Source organism: Bos javanicus, chromosome 5 (assembly GCF_032452875.1).
Source record: "Bos javanicus breed banteng chromosome 5, ARS-OSU_banteng_1.0, whole genome shotgun sequence".
In the NCBI taxonomy this organism is placed as follows: Eukaryota; Metazoa; Chordata; class Mammalia; order Artiodactyla; family Bovidae; genus Bos; species Bos javanicus.
In genome coordinates this window covers 10,477,163-10,497,450 of record NC_083872.1, presented here as the reverse complement: position 1 = coordinate 10,497,450, position 20,288 = coordinate 10,477,163, and the positions used below count along the sequence as shown (strand labels likewise).

The 20,288-nt window shown below is 39.3% G+C and overlaps 1 protein-coding gene across 1 annotated transcript in view; it reads right to left on the bottom strand.

Annotated features, from left to right (window-relative positions):
* The window catches only part of PTPRQ (protein tyrosine phosphatase receptor type Q), a 284,028-nt gene extending 264,059 nt beyond the window's left edge, over window positions 1-19,969 (bottom strand). The window contains exons 1-6 of the mRNA XM_061419020.1: window positions 19,840-19,969; window positions 18,048-18,323; window positions 12,707-12,976; window positions 5,230-5,354; window positions 2,409-2,415; window positions 69-199 (exon numbers count right to left, since the gene is read on the bottom strand). Coding sequence (XP_061275004.1) covers window positions 69-199; window positions 2,409-2,415; window positions 5,230-5,354; window positions 12,707-12,976; window positions 18,048-18,323; window positions 19,840-19,969 — 939 coding nt within the window. The remainder of the gene's footprint in view (window positions 1-68; window positions 200-2,408; window positions 2,416-5,229; window positions 5,355-12,706; window positions 12,977-18,047; window positions 18,324-19,839) is intronic.
* Window positions 19,970-20,288: the final 319 nt, after the last annotated feature.

Here is a 20,288-nt window from a genome sequence, read left to right as displayed (position 1 = left end):
ATGGAAGCATGAGTAATCTTGGTTTCAGCATGAAAGTTTAATTCCTCTGAGAGTCCCTTATAACATACCATGAAAGCAGCAGCACAGTTTACGCATGTGATTTCATAACGCTGAAAATTCCCATCAGCTCGATTCCAGAGAATTTCAATGGAAGAGTCCGTAACTTTGCCCTCATGGAGATTTGATGGTGCTTCCAGACCTACGCAAAACACATAAAACACTAAATTGTTCCTGGATGTTTTCTAACCAGCTTTTTCTTTTATTTGTCCCTTCAAAGAGAGTAAAAAGCACAGCACACAAAAAAAGGACAATGTAGTTTAGTAATGAATTATCTCTATCCTAATTAAAAACAGTGTCTATACATTTAATAACTTATAAAATATGATACTCAATTGTACTCAGAGTCACTGGAAACACCATTGCATGCAGCTCACTCTGATGCTACAGCAAAAACTAGGTGAGAGCAAATTCATAGGAGCAAATGCACAATATTCAAAGGAGGAAAATGAAATTAAAGCTTTCTGAAACTACTAAAACACAACAGAGACAGAAATATGAAGGCTAGACAAAGAAGTAAAAGAATTCCTTTGTCCCAAATATTGGCTGAAGTTAAAAACAAATTTTATCTGATGAGTTTTAGTGTTTTATTTTCCCAATTTAAAGATTTCATCCAGCATAAAGGAAAACTATTATTTTTAAAAAACTGAAAAATGTCAGCTTTAGAGTATTGTCTTATATACTGGTATTTCTGCTACTGATATAATGATATTGATATAGTTAGAGGATCAAGTATTACTTATTTTTAAAGACAAGAACTGTAAAACAGAATGTTGCCCACAATGGTTCATAATATAAGAGGCAGAGAATATAAATATTAGAAGTACATAAAAATTACAAGCTAAAGTAAAATACAAACATATATCTGACCTGATTATAGATATGTTAAAAGGCTATTAGAATACATGATTTATGACATCAGCTTGGGATTATTTTGTGCAAAAATTGAGTTTAAACAATAATGGAAGGATTACAACTTGGGGGAAAAAGATACATAATGCAATATGGTATAATAACATATGCGAAGATGTGTAATCAGGAAAAGCAAATCATTAAGAACCTTGATACTTATTTACATTTATAGTCAGAAATATAATGATTTTAGGACACCACGCAATTTTTGTATGGCGTTTATTACTGCTTGCCATCAATTTCTACATAAAGTGGACACGTGTGTGCTCAGTCATATCCAACTCTTTGCGACCTTATGAACCGTAGCCCACCAGGCTCCTCTCTCCAAAGGATTTTCCAGATAAGAATACTGGAGTGGGTTGCCATTTGCTCTTCCAGGGGATCTTCCCCACCCAGAGATCAAACCTGTGTCTCCTGTATCAGCAGATGGAATCTTTACCACTGAGCCACCATGGAAGCCCTGGAGGAAAGGGACCCACATACACTGTCCATGGGAAAATACATTGGTACAGTCACTATAAAGAAAAGTCTCTGAAAGCCAAAAAAAAAATACTGAAGAAAGCTAAGCCTAGGATGTGACATTCCTACACCTGGGTCTATATCCCAACAAAACCATAGTTGAAAAGACACATTAACCCCAACTTTTACTACAGCACTACTTACGATAGCCAACACAGAGAACCAGCAAAATGCCCACCAACCCACTCAAGCTCAAAGATGTGGTGTGGACTATTACTCAGCCACAAAAAAAAACACATGAAATTATGCCATTGGTAGCCACAGGGATGGCCCTCGGAGGATGACACTAAGAGAAGTCAGCCACATCGGGAGGCATATGACGTTCCATCTAGGCAAAATGGAAAAGGAGACACAAATAAACTAATTTCAAGAGATTCTGAGAATTCAACATAGGATTCAAAAAAAAGTAAAGGGCCAGGGATGAATTAGGAGGTCAGGACTAATATATGGAGGTCCCCAGTGGCTCAGTGGTAAAGAATCCAAGTGCCAAAGCAGGAGATGTGGGTTAATTCCCTGGGTCGGGAAGATCCCCTGGAGGAAGGCATGGCAACTCATTCCAGTATTCTTGCCTGGAAAATCCCATGGACAGAGGAGCCTGGAGGGCTATAGCCACAGGATGGCAAAGAGTTGGACATGGCTGAAGCAAGTGAGCACGCACACACATACACACGCACGACTAACACGTACACAGAAATCTGTATCTGTAACAGATAATCCACAAGGATTATTGTCTTTCCTTCTATCCCCAAGGACCTGATGTTCAGCACAGGGAACTCTGCTCGACCTTCTGCAATAACTTCTATGGCAACAGAATCCAAAAGAATAGGTCTGGTGTTTGTATGTGTTCACACACCATAACTGAACCAGGCGGTTGTACACAAACAAGAAGCACATTAGAAATCAACTATACTCCAACATACCATCAGCCTGAAATTAAAGAAAAGGAAAAGAAAAAAAATCCATGCCTAGTTTATCCCCTCTGACCTCCCTGACTTGGGTTGCTATCCTATACCCTGGAGCCTGAGCAGGCTTGTATCCCAAGGCTGGACTAGGGGAGGTCAAGACAGTCAGTCAGGGTGTCTTTAATTCAGTCTTCTCTTAAACCTGGATGATTTGCTCTGGCTGGGACCAGAGTCCATAGCACACCCAAAGGATGGTGGCCTGACCCTCTGGCTTTGGGGACCTTGGAAAAGTCACCCAGCCTCTACATCTCTTGGTGCTTGGGTTCCCAGCTCAAGCTTCCTTCCTGAGAGTGCAGCCTCCTAAGCTCAGGTAGCTAAGCATCCTCTGCAGAGTGATGTGGTCCAGGTTGGGATTAGTCCAGATAAGGGTGTGAAGCTTTAGAAGAAGGTAGTAGTGAGTCACAAGCCCTTGGGTGTTGGCTCTAATTTACAGCCCAGGACTTTCCCCGAGGCTCTGCTGTCGCCATGTGGGCACTCTCTGTAACTACAACTTGACAACAAGAGCTTACTGGAACCTCCAATCCCTGGCGGCTCAGATGATAAACAATCTGGCTGCAATTCAGGAGACCAAGAGTGTGATCCCTCAGTTGGGAAGATCCCCTGGAGAAGGGAACAACAGCACACTCCAGTATTCTTGCCTGGAGAATTTCATGGAGAGGGGAGCCTGGCAGGCTACAATCCATAGGGTCGCAAAGAGCTGGACATGACTAAACTATGGGAGTTGGTGATGAACAGGGAGGCCTGGCGTGCTGCAATTCATGGGGTCACAAAGAGTCGGACACGACTGTGTGACTGAAATGAACTGAACTGAAGAGACTAACACTTCTACTTCCAATCTACGGGGCCTGGGTGGCTGCTAAGGACAGCTGCCCTCAGGAAACGTCCTGGAGCAGATATTACAGAAATAAATTCCAAACACCACCGACTTTTACAAAGCCAATTGCAACCGGCAAAAGTTCCTCACTCCATTTAAGGGAAAAAGAAAAACAACCCAAACTACCAAAGGACAAGATGCTCAGCATCCTTAATTATTACAGGAATGCCAATCAAAATTACAATGAGAAATCAAATCCCACCAGTCAGAATAGCCATCCTCACAAGTCTACAAACAATAAATGAAGGAGAAAGCCTGGAGGGAAGGGAACCCACATACACTGTTGGTGGGTATATATATTGGCACAGTCACTATAAAAGACAATCTCCGAATGCCAGGAAAAAAAAAAACAAAAACAAGAGAGCTAAGCCTAGAATTTGACATTCCCACACCTGGGCCTATATCCCAAGAAAACCATAATTCAGTAAGACACATGCACCCCAACATTCACTGCAGCACTACCTACAACAGCCAAAACACAGAACCAGCAGAATGCCCACCACCCCATTCAAGCTCAGAGAAGATGTGGTGTGTGCATGCAGTGGACTATTACTCAGCCACAAACACACATGAGCTTCCGCCACTGGTAGCCACAGGGATGGACCTCGGAGGGTGACACTAAGTGAAGTCAGCCACACAGAGGAAGACAATAGCATATGATGTCCCCTCTAGGCAAAACAAAAAAAGATACATATGAACTAATTTATAACACAAAAAGAAACTCTGAGAATTCAAACATAAAGTTCAAAAAAAAAAAAAAAGAAAAAAACTGAAGGGCCAAGAATGAATTAGGTGTGTGTGGACTAACATATACACAGAAATCTGTGTACCTGTAATATATAATCCACAAGGATTATTTTTGTTCCTTCCACCCATCCATTATCCATCCATCCACAAAGAACTAATGTTCAGCACTTGGCACTTTGCTCAAGCTTCTGCAATAACTTCCAAGGCAAAAGAATCCAAAAGAGAATAGCTATGATTTACCCATACGTATCATCACTGAACCAGGAGGCTGTATACTGAAAATAAGCACAATACTGCTCCAACATACTATTGGCATAAAGTTAAAGAAAAGGAAAAAAAGCCATGTTTATCCCTCCAGCCTCCCTGAGCTGGGCTGCCATCCCATCCCTGGAGCCTGAGCAGGCTTGGGTCCCAAGATTAGACTATGGTGGGGTCAAATTTCAAGTATTCCAAATGTTCAAAATTAATATCTGTAGAATTTTTAAGTGACTTAAAATCAATGTGAATCTCAAAATGTAAAGTATTCGTATGCACACATATTATACATAATAATTTAAAATATTCAAAGAGACGAAGAAAATATACACTAGTTTTTTCTAGACAAATGGCAGCATGAGGAGTATACACTATAAAAGTTTACATTTATAATGTATACTTATCATGTGCTTTAAGAGACACCATCAGGGCTCCCAGACTCCCAAAGTATGGTCTAGTTTTCATAATTTGCCTAAAAATTACTCACATTCCTCACTCTTGGATTAAGCCACTGAAAGTTCCAATTAATATGCACATGTGGTTTTTTGGTGATAGATAAGAAAAACTTTGTGACTTCTCAATTTTAAACAAGGTTAGCTCTAACTGTATACTCGGCAATTACAGATCAGGCTCAGTAATGAGGTTTTTGCAATTGTTTTAAAGGATCTTTGAAATTGATTGCAGTACAGTGAACACAGAATACTAATTTGAAATGACACACAAAAGCAAAATCGAGAAGCACCTTAGGCAACTCCTAAAATACTTACATGTTTTTACTGCAGGTACATAATATATATTACTTAATTTAGTCCCACTGATGGTAGAAACAAAGAAATTATATTCTGTGCCTGGGGTTAAATTGTCAACAGTTATTTTGTTGTCTTGTTTCCAAAGCCTGGTTACGTTTGGGCCTCGGTCACTTGCAATATGTATGCCATCAAACACTCCAATATCAGGCATCTGAACAAATAAGGTTACAGAGGTACTATGGCTTTCATAAGGGATAACAATCTGAACTGGTTTGGGCTCTGAAAGATAGAGAGAGATATCTGTAATTAAAATGGTCTTAAAACTTTCACATTTCTCTAACATGTTCTAGAATTTGTGAAACAATTAAATGCTTATGTAGTCAACTTACATTTACTAGGCTAGCAGTGGACAGAGAAACAAAGAGGACATTCTGACAGATCATATATACATATATATTGAAAGGGCCTAATTTTCATTTTTTTGATTCTCATTAATAGTCTAAAAAACATAAAGATCTGAGATCTACCTGTTTTTTACCTTATCTGTTTATTAAGAAAATACTTTTGAAAACCTACATACCAGAAGGAATGCTCAAAGAAAGTAAATAAGGCCAGATTCCTGCTTTCATAAAATTCTCAAACTCGGAACTTGCGTGCTCCTATGCACCTACAGATGATGCCTAAGTCTACTATTCATTTGTGTGCTATGTGATTCATAGATTCAGTTTCATCCTTAGGATGGTGTTTGTCCAGTTCTAAAAGAATCACCCAAATATAATGAAATTTGTCATTATTTAAAAAAAAAAAAATACGAGCAGATCCCTAACTAGAGTCCCGCATGGTTAGAGGGACATGAACAAAGGCTGTTGAGAACAGAGAGAGAATTCTAGCAGAAGTAACAACACTGGGGAGGGCTTTCCAGAGCCGAGGACAACGTTCTCTCTCTTACGGGACGGAACAAGTCTCCCGGAAGGAATGTGCAGGGCACAGGGAGGCAGTCAGGAGGGAATCCCAGACCAAGAACAAAGCATCAGCAAGGCCTGGGAAAACCGCATCACCGTGTATCCAGGGAACACCAAGCTCTTCCAGCTCTTTACTAGCAGGGCTAGTCACTAGTCCTTGGCAACTAGTTTCCAGTTACTAGTCTTTAGCAAGTCTCTTAGTCATGCTGTGCCTTGGCTTTTTCTAAACTGCTCAGGCACAGGCAGGCACTCAGGGTGGTTCAAGCACGGGGTGTGTTTGAGCAACAGGGGGCAGGCAAGGTCCGAGGCTGATCACTGTCCAAGAGAGGCTCTGCCTGCCATGCTCTGGTGAAAGTGACTCAGTCGTGTCCGACTCTTTGGGACCCCATGAACTATACAGTCCATGGAATTCTCCAGGCCAGAATACTAGAGTGGGTAGCCTTTCCCTTCTCCAGGGGATCTTCCCAACCCAGAGACTGAACCCAAGTCTCCCGCATTGCAGGCAGATTCTTTACCAGCTGAGCCACCTGGGAAGCCCATGCTCTGGAGGTCAGACTATTCTGTCCGCACAGGGATTTTGAGCAGATAGGAACGTGGTTCTGGCAAACATTTGGTGGAAGGATTCATTCACATTTTATTTTCTCCCTGACGTCTGTTAAAGAGCCTTATTGCGCTACTTAGAGCAGATTAAAATTTTAGACAATTTCTATCCACATTATTTTTTCCTCAATTTTAATTTCAATTCTATTTTTAGATTATTGGGATGCTGTCCAGTATATCCTTAGGTCTGTCTTTCTTCCAAACAGATTATCTTCTCAAATATACATTCTAAAAAAGTTTTTGTTTTTCCTCTCCAGAGAATAAGTAGATGGCCTTCTCTTTTCAGTTTTCTTTTTTTTTTTTTTTTTTTGGTGACATCTGGTTTGAGACAATGGAACTTGTTCTAAGTCACTGTTAAATATCTGATTTTACCCAGAGACAGTACTATCTAAAAGGATTTAAACACACATCTATAATTAGAAATATAGAACATAAAACCTGTGCACTATCTCCATCAATTCATTCAGCTGTAATAATAGAAGTTTCCTCTTCTGTTCTTAGAACATTTATCAGGAAATGTTCACTATACTAACCATAACATACTCCATACAGTATATTACTGGGTTTCAAGGTACTTGTACCATATTTTTCTTTTTCCAGTTGTATTTACTTTTCTTCTTCTGTCATTACTAACATCTTTGGTGGGTTTCCTCTCTAAATTCCATACAGCTTGGAAAGCTCTCACAGTAAGTAGGGACTTTTCCAAGACTAGCATGATATCCCACAAGTATCCAGCCCATCTGAATCTATGGGCAATGATCTGTGAACACGTCTAAAGATACTTTGAACAGAAAGTAAACATCTGGGGTTTGGAAATGACTGACTGATACACTCATGGAAATAATCACTTCCAGCTTCTTGGGTACTGAAAACATTTTCTAGGGAGGGTCAGTGCTTTAAATAGGCCTCGTTTACTGTAGGCTCTGAAAGGATACAGCTGGAAACATTCCCTCCAGTGGGTAAATGTGAAGCTTTACATCAATTCCACTTGTCCAGGCAGAGGTAGCCAACAGTATTAACGAGTGATATGTTAGAGCAGAGGGGCACCAAGGCTGGAAAGGTGTAGAACAGGATAAAGCTATTCCTTCTCTTCAGAACTATACCGCAAAGTTCTGAAACCTCAAGTGGGAGACGGTTACACTTTAAAAAAACAAAAAGAAAGGCATTGCTGTTTCTGTTGGATTCCAACGAGTCTCCACCTCTGTGACCAGGACCTCCATCCTCACCTATTTTCCTGCAAAATCTTCAGAGGAAGTGGCAACCTGAGGGCTGAGTGAGGTTTTTTCAATATGAGATAAACTAAACCAGGCCAAATTCAAAGGCTTTTATCATAGGTTTGTTAGAATAAACCCTCAGGGATGCCCAGACTATCTTAAAATTTATTCTTTTGTGAAAGGAAATAAAGAAAACTCAAACACTCTCTTACAGCTCTCCTCCTGTCAAGAAAAATGGGTTCACTAATTCCTCTGACAAAAAGAGACACATACACAGCTAGGCCAACTTCGCTTCCCATTAAAGACGGTCAAAGCTCCTCAGTGCCGCCGCCCTGCTCCTGTGGAGAGAAAAGTGACGGCAATCACCAAGACTCTCAGAGTGTCTGCTTGGTGTCTGAGCCTTTAGATTATAGTAACTGCATAACACAGGTAAGATGATCATCACTCCCATTTTAGGGAGAAGAAAACTGACGACCAAAAAGATTGAATGACTTTCCAAAGGACATGAACTGGTCATTGTGGAGCTTTGACTGTAACCCAGGTAATCTGGTTCCAAAGTCCGTTGTCGTAAGCACCACCTTCTCCCAAAGGGCACATTTTATAGATCAAGTGCACACTAATAACCCGAGATCAAGTTTCATTACCAATAGTTACTTTTGAGATAACACAGACAGATGGAGAGAGAAGGTTCAAAGGAAAAAGCAATGTACAAATTAATTTTTTTCCTACATGTCTGTAACACGTAGAAGCTCATTAAAAGGTAAAAGTCCCTCTATGCTTGACTGCCTCAAAGTGTATGGAAGAGAGACAGGATATAATATCGGGCTGGCCAAAAAGTTCATTTGGGTTTTTCCATAAGATTGAGAGCACCCAAAAGAACATTTTTGGCCAATTCAATGAAGGGTAATTATCAATCATTATTTGTTAAATGAATACAAGGAGAGAATGTCTACCTATGCACCTTGGGATAGGCTAATATTTGCTTAATCATCTTGACGCAAGTGAAAATGATGAATGATAAATAATAGGGTGATGCCAAAAGTTATTATAAAGTTTAAGAACTGAATAGAAAGACCGACAGGATTATATGAAACAGTGGAGGGCTTCCCTGGTGGCTCAGAGGTTAAGAATCTGCCTGCAAATGCAGGAGGACAAGGGATCAATCCTGGGCTGAGAAGATCGCACATGCCATGGAGCAGCTAAGCCTGTGCTGCCCAACTTATTGGGGCTGTGCTCCCCAACTATTGGGGCTGTGCTCTAGAGCTGCTGCTGCTGCTGCTAAGTCGCTTCAGTCGTGTCCGGCTCTGTGCAACCCCATAGACGGCGGCCCACCAGGCTCCCCGCCCCTGGGATTCTCCAGGCAAGAACACTGGAGTGGGTTGCCATTTCCTTCTCCAATGCATGAAAGTGAGAAGTGAAAGTGAAGTCTCTCAGTCGTGTCCGACTCTTAGCGACCCCATGGACTGCAGCCTACCAGGCTCCTCCGCCCATGGGATTTTCCAGGAGAGAGTACTGGAGTGGGGTGCCATCGCCTTTTCAGGAGCTGGGGAACCCCAACTACTGAAGTCTGAGCGCTAGAACCAGCACTCCTCAGAAGAGAAGCCACCACAATGAGAAGCCCGAGCGCTGAAACTCGACAGTAGTCCACACCCATCACAAAAAGAGTCCCCAGCAGTGAAGGCCCAGAAGAGCCAAAGATAAATAACTTTTTTTTTAAAAAAAAAAAAAAAAAGGAAGAAATAGTGGAGTATTTGAAGGAGAGGAAATATAGACACCAGGAGCACCTAATGGGCGTTTCCAAACATGACATCCTTTCACATGGATCAATAAGCAGATCGGCTTTGTGACACTCTGGAGTAACAGACACAGCTCCAAGCTAGACGGAAATGATAGAGGTGCATTACACAATCATCAGAAGCATGGTATATCCTTACTGCACTGGCCAGAAGGTCTCTGTTTTTGAACTTTAAAACAGTTCAAAAAGAAAAAACTTTTAAAACATTAAATAGAACTTTAAGCCCTAAAATTCTATTAGCTTTCCTCAGATTTATATATGTTAATGCATGTTTCAGCATTCATGTTAGATAATGACTTTATCAATAAGTATCTGAATTAAGCAGAGTTTAGATCTATGTTTGCACCTGAAGACAGACATCTGCATAAGATTTCAAAGGAACTGACTATCTAGAAAGGATGGTAAGGTGTGTTTTTAGATGGTTGCTGCTGCTGCTGCTGCTAAGTCGCTTCAGTCGTGTCCAACGCTGTGCAACCCCGTAGACGGCAGCCCATCAGGCTTCCCCGTCCCTGGGATTCTCCAGGCAAGAACACTGGAGTGGCTTGCCATTTCCTTCTCCAATGCATGAAAGTGAAAAGTGACAGTGAAGTCGCTCAGTCGTATCTGACTCATATCGGTAAGTGGGTTGAATAAGTTCCCCAGAGTCAAACAAGAATAGGACTTTACAGGTGAAAATCAGTTTAAAAATACATTCAGTGATCTAAATCTCATAGAGCAAAAAATTAGACCCAGAGACAATATGGGGAACAGTTCACTTCTCATCTACACATTTAAGTTTTATACTTCTATCCTGCATATAAATTTATGTTGTGTTGTTTAGCAGATATAAAATAGATTTTTTAGCAATATATCTTGCTTAATTATCAAATTGTCTTATTTTTCATAACTGTTTTCTATGATAATTATCTTTAGGTAGTTTTTTTCTCAAAAATTTAAGTATGGAACTATGGAAATAAATTTCAGTTTAGTCTTTGAAAGATAAAACAGGAAGATTTCATGCTGGCTGAATGTAGACACTGCTAACACATAATTTTGTTTTAATTAATTCATTTTTCCCAGCAGATTACCCTTATTGTTAGCTAAAAGGCCTGTGAGGTCCAATGGTCTTTCCTTCCTCAGAGTCATCACTATTCACCTAAATTAGTCAAGTCAAACACCCCGTTTCTCCCTTCCTCTGCTCATGATCACGAGCTTCCCTGGTAACTCATGGTAAAGAATCCACCTGCAATGCAGGAGATTAGGGTTCGATCTCTAGGTTGGGAAGATCCCCTGGAGAAGGGAATGGCTACCCACTCCAATATTCTTGCCTGGAGAATTAATTCCAAGGACAGAGGAGCCTGGCGGGCTACCATCCACAGGGTGGCAAAGACTCTGACATGATTGAGCGACTTTCACTTGCTCATCATAAGCACTCCAACATGAAAGCTTAGACTTTCATATTGTAAAACGCGGCCACTACTTTCCAGCTGCACTTCCCTATCTTGTTCACCATAACCTTTTGCCTCGACTCTACAACACCCTGGAACCAGTTTCCCAGCTCCTTTCTCGCCCCTAAACAAATCATTCTTTGCCCATATCAGGAGGACATTTTTGTGACAAGGTGAGCTCACCCTGTCACCTCTCCTGCATAAACCCTTCAATGACTTTCCACTGCCCTCAGAACAAACTCAAAAGCACAGCCTGCAGGCTCCCTCTGCTCTGACCCCGAATCCTCATGCCATATCATTTCCTACTACCCTTCTCCCTCTTCCTTATCCTGGCCTTTTTGTTCTCAGACACCAAATCTGTCCTCGTCTTACATTCTTCATGACAGTTGTTCATTTCTAAAGTACCCTTCCTCCATCTTGCTCTGCTCTGGCTCCTCCTTATCATTTAAGCTTCCATCAAATGCAACTCCTATTACAGTCCATCTACAGGAGCATCTCCATCCCTCTTCAATTACTCTTGTAAACCAGGTGTGTCATGGCCACACTCTTCTAGCAAGGGAACAGTAAATCATTAGTCACTGCCCTTGCTGACCTACAACACCCCCAGAAAGGAACTCAGGATGAACAGCAGAATGAAGCACACTATGCTTTGTGAAAACAGGCAGAACAGGCCCTTAAACAGTTGGATATGCTTCAGGAAAAATGTTAATGACCCCATATCCTTACATCTTCCCATACTTGGAAAAGCACTGAAATCATTAACTAAGATACCTGTTCCGTGTGACTAGTAGTAATCTTCCACCATGACATATGCTTGACTGCATAGGTCCCTTAGTCAAAATCACCTGCATACTGGCCTCTCCCCTGCCTCTTTGGAGCAAGTTCCTCAAAGCTCTCTGAGAGGCTGTCTCCTAGGCTACAGTCCTCACCAAGATCCCTGAATAAAACTGCAACTCACTGCTCTTATGCTGTGGTTTTTTTTCAGTTAACACCCTCATTGACATAATTTTTCTGCTTTTCTTAAGGTTTATCACAATTTATAAATATCTATGAATATTATTTAATGTATTTACTTTTTTTCCTTTTTACATTTTTAATAATTATTGTTCACTGAATTAATTTTGTCTGAGAAATGAAAAATATTTTGGCCCTAAACCTTTTATACAGTCAATATTTCCTTCTGGTATGCTACAGCATGCCTCTGTGGAGACAATAAAAATTACAAACGGTGCCTATATGGCAGGCATTGTTCTATGTCCTTATATTTATTAAATCAGTTATTCTCAGGACAACCCATGAAACCTACACTATTATTTTCACTTTACAAATTTGGAAACCGAAGCATAAACAGGTTGAATGCATTGCCCAGGGTTAGTGAAATAGCTGAACTCAGATTCAAACCTAGACAGTGTGACTTTGGGAAGAAGTTCCTAAACATAAACAGTGCTGCCTTTATTCAAACATAGGACACTTGCAAGATACAATGGATGGAAATTGCTCCAGATCCTGAAATACACCAACAATCTATTTAAAAAAGTAAAACCTGGTACCAGAGAAATCTATCAGAAACTATTTTATAATACCCCCAAGTCAGGAAATATCTATTAAGAAATGAAAAGTATCTGATTCTCACTTAGAGTTTGTTGAATAGTTACCAGCTCGCTCAAGTTCCCATTCATTACTGTTGCCATTCCAATGTCGTATGTCATTCCAGGGATTAAGTGATCAATCTTGCATCTATTAGCATCCTTTACAAAAAGCTTCCTGATTTCTCGTGTATCTGCTATGGATTTGATTTGAATGTAGACCTCATGGCTATCTTGTGGGGGTTCCCACTGGAGAATTATACTGTCTTCATCCACATCTTCAGGTTTTACACAAATTTTCTGAGGTGGATTAATACCTTTGAGAAATACATAAATACATACATTTTATTGTCTGTTATTACTCATGCTGTTGAGTAAAAATATCTCAATTTAGTATTAATTCATGTTTAAAGTAAACAAATCCTCCTGTCACCATGTCTTGAAAAGGACTAAATTTTAGGGGGAAAAGTGTGTCTTTGTTATTACTATTCAAGTATTGGAGAATGTTCTTGACTATTTTTGTAATAACCGAACAAAAGACACTAGTTTTTCTTCTTACACAATTTATTTGAATATCATGCCTTACAATTTCACTACTATTCTCTGGAAATTGTAATGCCTTCCTTTTAATCACATTGTCTTATGTTACAAGCCTCCCCTAAACTTTTGATAGTTCTAAGGCACAATGATCAATAATTAGTTCACATTTGTAAGGATAATTATGCAATTTTAAACTGTTCAATAGCTTTACCTTGGTTTGGTGGTTTAGTCTGACTCTTGCAACCCCATGGACTGTAGCCCACCAGGCTCCTCTGTACATGGGATTTTGTACCTTCTGTACATGGGGTTGTACATGTACAACCCACTCGAGAATACTGGAGTGGGTTGCCATTTCCTTCTCCAGGGGATCTTCTCAACCCAGGGATTCAACCCAGGTCTCCTGCACTGCAGGCAGAGTCTTTACTGACTGAGCTATCAGAGAAGCTGTACCTTAAATAATCTTTAAAGAATTCTCCATGATTTTCCAATCCCATTCACCATTGCAACAAAAAGAATAAAAGATATAGGAATAGACCTACTTAAGGAGACAAAAGAACTGTATACAGAAAATTATAAGACACTGATGAAAGAAATCAAAGATGACATAAACAGATAGAGATATATTCCATGTTCCTGAGTAGGAAGTATCAATATTGTGAAAATGAAAATACTACCAAATGCAATCTACAGATTCAATGTGATCCCTATCTAATTACCAATGGCATTCTTCACAGAACTAGAACAAAAAAGTTCACAATTCATACACAAAAGACCCCAAATAGCCAAAGCAGTCTTGAGAAAGAATGGAGCTGGAGGAATCATCCTTCCCGACTTCAGATTATACTACAAAGCTACAGTCATCAAGACAGTGTGGTACTGACACAAAAACAGAAATATAAACCAATGGAACAAATAGAAAGTCCAGAAATAAACCCACACCTCTATTGTTACCTTATTTTTGACAAAAGAGGCAAGAATATACAATGGGGCAAAGATAGCCTTTTCAATAAATGGTGATGGAAAAATTGGACAGCTATATGTAAAAGAATGAAATAGAACACTTTCTAACACCATACACAAAGATAAATTCAAAATGGATTAAAGACCTAAATGTAAGACCAGAAACTATAAAACTTTTAGAGGAAAACATAGGCAGAACACTCAATGACATAAATCAAAGCAAGATCCTCTATGACCCACCTCCTAGAGTAATGGGAATAAAAAACAACAGTAAACAAGTGGGACCTAGTTAAAAGCTTTTGCACAGCAAAGGAAACTATAAATAAGGTGAAAAGATAACCCTCAGAATGGGAGAAAATAATAGCAAATGAAACCACTGATGAAGGATTAATTTCCAAAATATAAAAGCAGCTCAAACAACTCAATACCAGAAAAACAAACAACCCAATCAAAAAGTGGGAAAAAGACCTAAATAGAAATTTCTCCAAAGAAAACATACAGATGGCTAACAAACACAGGAAAAGATGTGCAATATTGCTCGTTACTGATGCTAAGTCACTTCAGTCATGTCCGACTCTGTGCGACCCCATAGACGGCAGCCCACCAGGCTCCCCCATCCCTGGGATTCTCCAGGCAAGAACACTGGAGTGGGTTGCCATTTCCTTCTCCAATGCAGGAAAGTGAAAAGTGAAAGTGAAGTCGCTCAGTTGTATCCGACTCTTAGGGACCCCATGGACTGCAGCCTACCAGGCTCCTCCATCCATGGGATTTTCCAGGCAAGAGTACTGGAGTGGGGTGCCATTGCCTTTTCCATGCTCATTACTAGAGAAATGCAAATCAAAACTACAATGAGATATCACCTCACATCAGTCAGAATGGCCATCATCAAAAAGTCTACAAACAATAAATGGTGAAGAGGATGTGGATAAAAGGGAACCCTCTTGCACTGTTGGTGAGAATGTAAATTGATGCTGCCACTATGGAAGACGATATGGAGATTCCTTAAAAAACTAGGAATAAAACCACCATATGACCAAGCAATCCCACTCCTAGGCATATACCCTGAGGAAATCAAAATTGAAAAAGACACATGTACCCCAATGTTCACTGTAGCACTATTTACAATAGCTAGAACATGGAAGCAATCTAGATGTCCATCAACGGATGAATGGATAAAGAATTTGTGGTACATACACACAATGGAATATTACTCAGCCATAAAAAGGAACACATTTGAGTCCGTTCTAATGAGGTGGATGAACCTACAGCCTATTATACAGAGAGAAGTCAGAAAGAGAAGATAAATATCATATACTAACGCATATATATGGAATCTAGGAATATGGTACTGATGAATTTATTTGCAAGGCAACAATGGAGAAACAGACATAGAGAACAGACTTATGGACACAGGAAGAGGGAAGGAGAGGTGAGATGTATGGGTAGAGTATGGAAATTTACATTACCATATGTAAAATGGATAGCCAATGGGAATTTGCTGTATGTCTCAGGGAACTCAAACCTAGGCTCTGTATCAACCTAGAGGGGAGGGATGGGAGGGAAATATGAGGGAGGTTCAAGAGGGAGGGAACATATGTACACCTATGGCTGATTCACGTTGATGTCTGGCAGAAAACAACAAAATTCTGTAAAACAATTGTCCTTCAATTAAAAAATAATTTAAAAAAGAACTCTCCATGATTTTCATAGTCATTTTGTTTTCAGAAACTATAAGTTGATTTTCAATATGTTTTGAAGTTAATTTCCTAATCAACAAAATCAAACACTACATTTTAACTTCTTAGGAAAATATTCTGGGTCTATTCATTTCATAGTAACTTCATTTCACAAAACTGAAGCTAGCTTGACTCTAGGTGTTGACATCGATTATATAAAATTATCAGGAAATTTCAGAATAGTTCCATTAGAAACACTGTTCAAAAGATTCCATGGTGAAACAATTTCAGATATATTTTCTTACACACACACCTACAAAACTAAGGAGTCTGTTATAGTCCTATAGTTACTCAAAGAATTTTCTATACATGCCTGTGCATTTTTATGGGAGAAAGTCCATTATTTTTTCCACATTTTCAAAGACTCCATTAACCCAAAACAGTTAAATTTTAATGAATAAAATGTACTCCATCAAGTCTCTTCCTGTTGAGTGCTTAGCTTACATTTTCCAGACCCTCAATATATGCCCCCTGTACTCCCGCCAGGCCAATCCACTCATCATTTCCTAATGTTCAGTTGTCAGTCTCCAAAAAGCCTCCTCTGGCTTTCCCAGCGAGAGCCAAGTGGATGCCTCTACTCCGGTCCTCTCCTGCTCACACGCTGCTTGCCTCCTCGCGGCGTGCCTGTGCACCCCCACTTCTGCTCGGCTCACTCTCACCTCCCCTCAGGACTCAGTGTATCACCCTCCACAAAGATTCTCACAGCTATCCTTGTACCCCAGTCTGAGTTAACCGATTCCTCCCTATGCTCCTATGGTATCAACAGCATAAGCCTTCATAGCAATTATAACACACAATCATTATTTTTAAGTTTGTCTCACTGCATTAAGATGTTAAGTCCTCTGAAGGTAGATCCTAGTCTTATTCATCTTTGCATTTCTAGTCTCCAATGCAATTCCTGACACTAAAACATAATCTATTGAGTAAACAATGATTGGGGGGAAAAAAGGAATATTGCTTCAACCATAGGAAAGTAAGAGGACTGGATTACTAAATCCTTAAACACGCACTGCTTCGTCAGTTTAGAGTCAACATACATAGCAAGTCACACAATTAAATGTGGAGACTCACATATACCTTTCTCCTGTCCCTCTGCTACACAAATAGGTACATCCCACAGAAGATTTTAATCTGATTTAAAAATTAAATCTGTGAGAAATCCTCCTAGTCTGCCTGTCAGTTAAAAATGAAAGCATCTTCCTAAAGTGTCAGGAACTCAATCAAGCATGTATCAGTTGACATGCTTTGTCTGAGCCTGGGGATAAGAAAACATCTGCTCTCTAGTATCCAACTGGAAAAATACTTTTGATTAGGATTTGCAACACTGAATGCATGTATCTTAAGTATTTACATTCAGTAAGCATGAAATGATGTATTTTGTTATTTGTTTTACAAATAATCATCATCGTCATTGTCAAAGAATCCCAAGTATTCCCAAGTATGAGAAGGTTAATTAATCTGTGGCTGTGCACATGCAGGCTTTCCATTCCCCCTCCCTCAGTTCTCGTGTTTAAATTTTAGCTGGTGAAATTTCAAAGAACCTTGCAGGTAACCGTGTTAACTACACATTGCACAAACGATACAATGTGCTGAGTTATGTGCTTTCATGAATCGAGTTTTCTCCTTTCCAAAAAGACTGACTTTAGGGGGTAAATAGAATGCTTAATTAAAAGAGAGGTTACTTTAATGATTATGTTAGACAGTGATTCAAAAACTGCTATGCGGAGGTGAGTGTAGTTTAGAACCGTCTTTGCCAAAAGGTGACACTGCCCCCTAGAGGTCAACGCATAACATTGCACAGGAAAAGAGCATGATTAAATGTGCAGACCTACTTGCTGGGTCTGAAGCTATCAAAGACAACTGGGTAACTAATCCTCATCTTTTAGGATAATTTATTTTCCAACAAAGGCTATGGTAAGAAATATTCCTTCCAGGAACTCTGGTAGGAAAAATGCAGATATTTAAGAAGTTCGTGTAAATCTAAATTAATTTAGTATTTAGAATCCATGCTTAGAGTCATGATTCAACATCTAGACAAATGTTCAACTGTGATCATTTTGTACTAATGAAGGATCAACACAATTAAATTTCAGCAAAACAGTATTTCAAAGTATGCAGTTTGTACTGATCAAAAGGCAAAATGTGCCCATACCTGTAATGGCTGAAATAGGTTTCTCAAAGTAGCTTAGAGTTCCTCTTTCTGCCACACTGAATAGATAGATCAGATAATGATGGAAAAATTTGAGATTTCCAATTGTTGTGGATGTGTTGGGTTTTTCAACAAACACTTCTTCTGATTTAGCATTTTCAGCATCCAAAATAACCACAAGATAATGGTCAAAAGATACAGGATCTGGAGCATCCCAGTGTAAAAATATTTCCGTTGGGGTCACATAAGTAACTGTGCCATTTTGGGGTGATAATGGACCTAGTAGATAAGAAGAAACCAAAAAAAAAAAAAAAAGACATTATACTAGTAATACGGTTTGGCAGAGTAACCTCTTACTTCTCAGTACTTCCATGATACTCTACATTTGGAGAGAAAAGGAAAATTAGATTTGAGCCCTGACCCTTCCAATTTATATCTCCAACTTCCTGAGTGAATTACTTGTTCTTTCTGAGCCTCAGGTTTTTTGAATATAAAATAGGTATTACAGTAGTAATTATGAAGATTAAATAAAATGTGGAGGGTAAAGCACTTGTCAAAGTGTTTGACACATACTACTGTTCAATTTTATTATAAGCGTCACCAAAATGCTACTTCTGGCACTCAGTCATCATGTTATATGTGTCTTTTCTTTCTGCCTTGCGACAAGAGGGCGGGGACTTCATATTATTCATTCTTCATCCCTAGCATCACTGGAACTCAGGCATTCATCCTCTTACAGAAATATTTCCCAACTCCAAATTGTTTCATCTGGTGCCAGTTATTTCCCCAGTTAATCCCTCCATATTAGTTTTCCTAAAACAGCACCTTGCAATTATCAGCCTCAAACCTGTATCCGTTCCCTACCCTCCCAACACACAGACGTGCACATACATTCTTTTTGATTCTTTCTTTAGAAGCAATAATTCAACAGTTAAAATAAGACCATCTGGATGCCCAAATTCCTGCCTGGATTAACAAGCCATGTTAGTCTCGTCAGTTTACTTCTTTCTGAAGCTCAGTTCTCACTTCTCTAAAGCTATTCCAAACGCTGGGAGACAGACTGTAGAATAATGCATTAAAGTACTTGGAAAAGGTAAAACAAGGCTTAGAAACCATAGTCTTCATGGACTTCCTTCATTTCTAGAGTCAAGTCCAACCATCTAAAAGGAAACTGCTGGCATGCCCAAATCTGATGCCACCTACTGCTCAGACCACTGCTACCCTTATGCCTGAAGATCTCCAGTCGATCCACACTGTTCTTTTCCTACAAATTCACATCACCACACTTCTGCTCACGATGTGCTTTTCTTCCTTCAAGTTTAAATCTAAACCTATCCTTTCCATAATTCTGCCCCTATCACTCACCCTCTGAATTCTAAAAAGCATTTATTAAATGTACCATGGACTGGGAATTTGGGTAATTACACTTTTCTATACAATTTTGTTTGCATTTAATTTTATTCCTTACTAATTCTCTCCATTGTAAGTCCCTTATAATCCAGGATGCATGTCTGTTTATCTCCTGCTTTAGCACATCAAAAATTCAGCTTCCCCCAAACTTATTACCTACTGTGAACTGGGAACCGGTCTCATTACTGTAAATAAGATATAGTTCCTGCCCTTCTGGGTATATAGTTTAATAGGAAAGCCAAACACATAAACAGATTCATTGTAATTTTAAATGGTTAGAGATTTCTCAGAATCTTATAAGAAAATAGCAGACCCTCAGGAATTACATGCTAATGATGATATTAAATATTTGAAAAATTATACTTTCATATATCTTGTAACTTACGTGTTTCAACAACGAATACTGGACTTAAAGTTGTTTTTGCCTCCCATTCATTTATTGCAGAGAATAAAAATCTGTAAACACGGCCAGGATACAACTGTGTAATTGCTTTCTCTGTAGTGTCTGGGGGCATGCTTTCAAAATGTTGCTCTTCTGTACAATCTAAATAATACTTAATGGTAATTTTATACCCAAGTTTCAGCCACTTATTCAAATTATTCCAAGCACTCAAATTATTCCAACTAAATACAACTTCAGTTGTTCCAACATCCTTTATATAGAACAAAAGGTCTTCTTGCAGAGAAGGTGCTAAAATAGAAGAGAATTATTTTTATTAGAAATTATAATTCTGTCTTTAAAGTAATAAAAGAATAAGATGCATGAATAGACAAATACTAAAAAAATAATTACATTCATATTCACAAATATATGGCAATGGAATATAACAGAAA